The sequence below is a fragment of the Sinocyclocheilus anshuiensis genome, unplaced genomic scaffold (assembly GCF_001515605.1).
Source record: "Sinocyclocheilus anshuiensis isolate Anshui unplaced genomic scaffold, SAMN03320099.WGS_v1.1 scaffold164, whole genome shotgun sequence".
Classification (NCBI taxonomy): Eukaryota; Metazoa; Chordata; class Actinopteri; order Cypriniformes; family Cyprinidae; genus Sinocyclocheilus; species Sinocyclocheilus anshuiensis.
In genome coordinates, this window is record NW_015557128.1 from 296718 (window position 1) to 303814 (window position 7097).

Genomic DNA, 7097 nt, shown 5'->3' on the forward strand with positions numbered 1-7097 from the left:
TTTTTTTTTGCCAAATTGTGCAGTCATACAAACAAGCACAGAAAACCTGGAATAAAAAATAAAATAAAATAAATAAATACAAAAAAAAAATCGCCACTTAAATCAGATTTTTTCCCAAATCGTGCAGCCTTAGTGTATACTGCATAGTAAGTTTTCAAAGGCCACCAAACAGGCTCTCCAAAGTGCCTTCATCAAAATTCAGAGTCGCTCTATTATTCTCTGAGTGAAAGGCATAATTTTGCGGTTCTCATTAGGCAACACTCAAATGTGAGCGTGTTCTGTGACCTCTAAAGACTGTGGCTTAATTGCCTCTGAAGTAAATGGCACAGTGTCATGCTTCAGCACTGATCAGATGATCATCATAACCTCTGGGGCTTTTCAGACCCGATTGGAGATCAGAGACAAACCAACAGAACGGTTTCACTGACGAATCCCACTGCTGAGGCTGCAAACGCGTTACACATACAGCACGTTGTGTCACCAAAGCGACTGTAAGCTATTAAGTTGCCAATTTACGGCGACACGAGCAGCGACGAGCGCTGCTGATGTTTAGTGTAAGTCAAATCTATGCTGTGACATGATACAGCATAGGACTGGTACTGGTGAAATATTCCTTTGAAACCATGTTTAAGTAATGGGAGACTGTGGAAAGGATGATAAAGATAAAGCAGCGGAGGACAAGAATAGATGCTGTGGACAGGATGAGCAAAGACAGGCAGCAACATGAAGAGATAAGAGAGAGAAATATTGAGAGGTAAAGATAGACAAACAGGAATAGACTGTGGCCTACTTGCCCTCATGCCGCCTAACTAGTCAACACTGGTACACAATAACACACCTATGTAGTGCAGACACACTTCCCTCAGCCAGAAACCCACAGGGAACAACACAAACCAGATGAGATCAGACAAAAGCAACAAAAAAGCTCATAAAGGCTTTAACACCTCAGGTTAACGTGAAATCAAAATCGACAGTATTTACAGTATTGTTCAAAAGCTTGGGGTCTGAATTATTTTTTTAAATAAATTCATAGTTTTACTCAACAAAGACGCATTAAATTGATCAGAAGTGACAGTAAAGACATTTATAATTATTAAATATAATTACAATATTTTTCTAATTCAAATAAATGCAAATTTAAACTTTCTATTCATTAAAGAATCATGAAAAAATGTAAGTTTCCACAAAAATATTAAGCAGCACAACTGTTTTCAATATTGATAATATTTTACATTTCTTGAGCAGCTAATCAGCATATTAGAATAATTTCTGAAGGATCATGTGACACTAAAGACTGCAGTAATGAGTACTAAACTAAGTTCTCATTCACACACATGAGTTACAAAAACAGTCGGTTATGTCTGTGAAGGTATACAGCTGGGAAATAAATCGCATGTTTATTTTAGATCTGTGTGGCAGCAGCAATATACAGTAAATAAATCAATAAATCCACTGCTCTGTTGTCTCTTCTGAGGCTGTGACTCTAAACAGTGTTCTGTACTCGTCTGTGCAGCCAAAGACAGAACAGTTTGCATGTTTTGCTCAAACTTTCACCATGACATTAGAACTGGTACACCATTGTCGCTTGCAAAGTCAAAATGACTGCGCCGTGGGTGGAAACTTACAGATTAAGGGGCGGTAATATTATAATGAGATCCCTTTGTGACGTCACTAGGGGAGCGAAATCAGACGCACTCGTTTTCTCAGACGCTTGCAGAAAAAGGCTTCCCAAAACAAAGTTACTGGGTTCATCTTTTTCACGTTTCCTTGGTTGGTAGATGCACCGGGGACCTGATTATAGCACTTAAAACCTGGAAAAGTCCGATTTTCATGGTATGTCACCTTTAAAAAATGTCCCTACTACTTGGCAGATATCACTGAAATCGGAGTCCTGATAACAATAACAAATCAGGCCCTGACAAAAACAAGCAGATTCTCACATGCTTTCACAGAAGCGCGCCAGTGTGCTTGGTTTCTCCTGGTTGCGTCGTTGTCTGAACCAGCGCTGGATGGTCCTCACGTCCCAGTCCAGCTGCTTGGACAGACCCTCTAACCTCTTCTCATCGGGGTGCTGAAAGACACAGCAGACAGAAGCGTGTCACTGCAGAGATCCGCCACTGTTAGAGCACAAACAAACCGCCTCAATGTGGATTTAACAGCTTGAAAAAATTCTCTATACACATTTAAAACCATTGTCTTTAAAAAGCCATCTGCACATACGAGCCAGCGAGACTCGCGCATAATCACACTGTGCAATGTACTGCTGCGCAGGCATGCTGTAATGTCTTGAGTAGTGGGGTTTCCATTGTGAATGAACGAATCTTTCAAGTCATTTCAAAGCATTCTCAGTCATTTCCTTGCACTAATTCGTAATTCCCTCCTTTCTAGGCACGTTTCATTGATTTTTCGAGCTCACTGAACCCCTTTGAACTTGTCAGAATGACTCCGAATGGCACTGAAGAAAATGCAAGCAGAACGAACGAAGCGTTTCATTGACGAATGAGGATCTGCTGACCATCAATGACTGAACAAAAGGGGGGCCATATGTTCATTCAGTTCACATGCAATTTTATTCAGTAAAACAAGGAGCGTTAGGAAAATGAAAGCAGAGTTTGGCACATAATCAGGTTTAACAGGTGTGCAAAATGCATTATGCACAATTTATGAATCTGTATAAATGGCTGATGATTATACACAATTAGAATGACGTCAATTGCGAGCATAATAGTTAAATTATTATCCAAGACTCTCAGAAAAAATGGTACAAAAGCTTTCACTGGGTCGGATTCTTTTCAAAAGGTGCACTTTTGTACCTTATCTACCCTAAAAAGGTACCTTAAAGGTATATATTTGTTACTAAAAATTGCATATTAGAAATTAAATGGTACATACTTGTACCTTTTGAAAAGGTTCTGCCCGAGTGGCAGCTTTTGTTCCTTTTTTTCTGAGAGTGCAGCACTATTAAAGGACATTACTGAAAATCGTAATTTATTTATTTGGCTACAGGATTTTGTTTATAGCTTGATAAAATAAGGGGAGGGGGGTCTTCTCTGTTGACATTTGTGAAGAAATTATAAAAAGACCTATTGTTGATATGTTGAATTAATAATAATGCAGAATAATTGGCTTGTTACGACTCAACAGAACAATGTTGTTGACTGAATCTGCTGAGTGAATGATTCATTCACTTACAGAAAGAGTCATTTTGTAAAAGAATCAAAAGATTTAGTCAGTGGGTTGAATCAAAATCCCCACTACTAGTCATGTTTGAGATTTTATACTTAATTATCAGTGGTAGAGCATTGCGTTAGCAGCGCAAAAGGTCGTGGGTTCGATTCCCAGGGAACACACATACTGGTAAAAATGTATAGCCTGAATGCACTGTAAGTCGCTTTGGATAAAAGCGTCTGCTAAATGCATAAATTTAAATGTAATTAATTTTTTTAATATTTTACATATACCACATATAGTTTTTACACATATTTTACAATAAGGTCCCATTAGTTCATTCTATCTAATATTAATAATATAAAATGTAATTCTATATAATGTAATATTAATGTTAGTTATACAAACTAATAATGAGCAGTACACAAATTATTGTATTTAATAATTATTGAAAAGTCAATTTTTAAATTTTACGCAAAATGCGAGTTATTCTGTCATGTTTTCTCCCTTTCTTTCCAAACTGCGACAAACGCCAGTCTCCCTTCTCTGCAGAATGCGATATATCCGCTCAACCAATCACAGCGCACCATTCCACGCACTGTAAACTGTAACAACCAATCACAGCGCACCATTCCACACACTCTAGACACCCGGCATCCTAGTTTTCCTCATCTACTTTGTACTTTGTGATCAACAAACAAACTTAGGGCTTCATGATAAATCGCACTTGATTGTCATGCGCATCTCGTCAGTAAAGCCGGTTCTGTGATTAATAGTAAATCTCCATCACGTGCTTTCAGATGGAGCGGCATTTAATACACAGAGCCGTAGATCACTGCAATATCGCGCTCATAATCGCAGATGAGTCGCATTCGATTATGAACGCGATATTGCGTAGCTTGTCAGTGTAAATGTTTTTATTAATGCCATTTATGTTTTTGTTAATACAGCGTATAGCACTAGTCAACTAAATTAATATAACATGGCAAAGATGAATGCACTTTTGGAAGTTGAATGTAAGGGAAATGTCATTTTGGAATTTCTGTGGTTTAATGTGATATTGTTGTTCATGTATGTTCATGATGAAATTTTCTTTTATTGCTGTAATTAATTTATAGCCTTAACAAGATGACCCGCTGAATTCATTTTGGGAGCAATGACTGATTGAATGTATTTTTAGTCCAGTGCCTGTAACTATATAAGATTAGTATTGATGAAGTTCAGAAGCTGTCATATGTGGATTAACCATGTTGTGTATTTTCAACAGTTTCAATATGAAAAATAACTTTTATATTGATTCAATGGATTTATTGCATTTTGAAAAAAAAAAACGTGTCATGGATTTATTGCATTTTGGGAAAAAAAAATAATAACATTTTATAATAAATCTTTGAAAATCTAAATCTGGATTTGAATTTTTAATGTTATTATAACCTAAAGATGCTATGTGAAAGTTTGAAACAGAAAATTGTGGTTTTCACCTTGCCACTTTCTTGGTGAAGAAAACACATTTTTACTCAAATTAATCAAAATGAATTTATAGCGTTTTGGAACCAAACTCTTCATATGGTCATTACTGCAAAATAAATCCCTTCAGGTTGATACAAGACCTCTACGCTTTGGCCAAAACAATCTATTTTTCTGAAGAAAAATCTAGATGAGTTTCGCCCTGAGGTCTCTCTGTCTCTGCATAGCTCCGTTTCAGGCAGGAATTGTCTTTTTATTCTTAACGTGTGCCTGGATGTCATGTATTCGAGAATCTGAACATTTGTCAAGGAAACTTAGATCTGTTGTGGCTAAAAATAGTGCCGGTGCGTCAGCACACATGAGCTCTGATAAAGCCACACACGTCAAAGAGCCACGCTATCGCTCTGAGACTGCGATCAGCTGTACCGTCAATCCACACTGCTGTCACCATCAAGAGCACGCGCCTTCTTTCAAGACAAGGGCTCAAAAAGGTGAAACATTATTCTTCTCTTATATGGCAACCTCTGCTCTGCTTTAGTTCAGAAGTTCACGCTGTGGATTAAACTCTGTCGGCCTCATTCCCAAATGAACATCAGTAAGAGCACTTACATTTGATTCAAGATAAATGAACTCACATTATATACTGATTCAACTCAGTGGAGGTGATAGTAACTCCAAAAAAATCACAGTACCATAGTGAATGTGTTAAGAACAGTTCTGTTCACTTACACTAATGTGATTCGCTGTAATCGAGGCGCCTCTCGTTTCAGTGACTGTGAGAAGAGCTTGAATTTGATTCTGATTCACAGTCTCTGCAGGTTTTAATCATGTCACTGCATAATTGAACAAATCTTTAAAGATAAATGGCTGATAAAAAGCTTTTCATCATCAAGCATCATTCAGCACCAGCAAGACTTTTTTTTTTTCTTTTCTTTTTTTCCCCTTATATACTACAATAAAGTCACATAAGTCATAAGTCAAAGTTCATGTTTTTGGATTATCACTGTTGTAAATAAAACTTCACTTGGGTTCTCTACATCACCATCCGTGTCTGTTTCGTGTGAGCATCGTTACACCTACCGGGAGGTACAGTATTAATGCACAAACACAGCTTGTTCTTCTTAAAGTGACAGTAAAGTGAAAAAAGCCCTCACTCTCATGTTGTTATAAACCTGTATGAGTTTGTTTCTTCTGTTAAACACTAAAGACAACAAAGACATCTGGAACATCACAAGGGTGAGAGAATTTTTGGTGAACTGTCCCTTTAAATGCAACTTAAACAGGCAGGATAAAAAATGGATAAGTATCAAAATATCAGATCATTACGCCTCGTAAATGCAGCCTAGAAGACCTGTCTCTGTCTATTATGCCATTAGTATAAATGAAACAACAATATTGACAAGATAAAACACTCGCTTCTCTCGGATGGATAACTTTGGTAGCTCAATAAGACATTTTAATCTAAAACATAGAAGGAACATTTTCAGCTCATTTAAATTACAGACCAGTACGAACACATTATATTTAAAGACCCCTGCAGTGAAAATCACATTTTTAGCATTTATTACATGTCTATCTGGTGTTTTTAATATTTATCAATCAAAATATTTACTACTTTTAACACTTAACATTACTATTTTCCACCCGATGGCACTATTTTCTAAGGTCTGACCTATGGAACGAATTATTATTATTATTATTATTTTCCTGTTTCTGCTGAAAAAAGGACAAAAGAAATGATGAAATTGTAATTGTGTGGGTGTGTTGGTATGGACATCAGAGTGTGGTTGTGTGTACAGAGAATTTCATTTATTTTTAAATCTGACACTGCACAAAAAAAATAATGCATCAAAAATTAAGTTTGTTTCTAATTATCCAGGAATGTAGCAGACCTGCCAACCTTTGAAATTTTTTTTTGAGTACAATCAGTGTGACCGGGGGGAGGGGGGGTGTGATATGGGGTGATACCTGGGGTCATATAGCCTATTCCTACATTACTTGAAGCTCCTTGAAGGCTAATGTCAAATCGTAATTGCACAATGTGCAACATGCTAGACTTCATGTTAAATATTTTTCATAGGTTAGTACTCAGAGTCTGCACTCAGTTTGTGATATTCCTGTTATACAGTATTTTAGAGTAAACAGTAGGAATGCAACAATACAGTTAACCCAAGGTTCAATAAATACCTCAGTTTTTTTAACCAGTTTTCAGTTTGGTTCTGATTAGGGATGTAACGATTCACTCAACTCACGATTCGATTCGATTCACGGTTTTGATTTCACGATTCGATTCACGATTTATTTATTTTTTTTTACAAAATGAGACAAATTATAAATTAAATGTGTCCTTTTATTATTGCTTGGACAAAATGCTGCACATTTCTTAGTGAAATTGAAATGTAACACTATAATAATATACGGGGGGGGGGGGTTCTAAGATTTTCGTTTTAGAGGGGCTCAGC

At 36.7% G+C, this 7097-nt stretch overlaps 1 protein-coding gene across 1 annotated transcript in view; it reads right to left on the reverse strand.

Annotated features, from left to right (window-relative positions):
* Positions 1 to 7097, reverse strand: part of LOC107677898 (ceramide synthase 6-like) — a 51662-nt gene that overhangs the window by 38238 nt on the left and 6327 nt on the right. The window contains exon 4 of the mRNA XM_016472966.1: positions 1941 to 2071. Within this exon, the coding sequence (XP_016328452.1) occupies positions 1941 to 2071 (131 nt within the window). The remainder of the gene's footprint in view (positions 1 to 1940; positions 2072 to 7097) is intronic.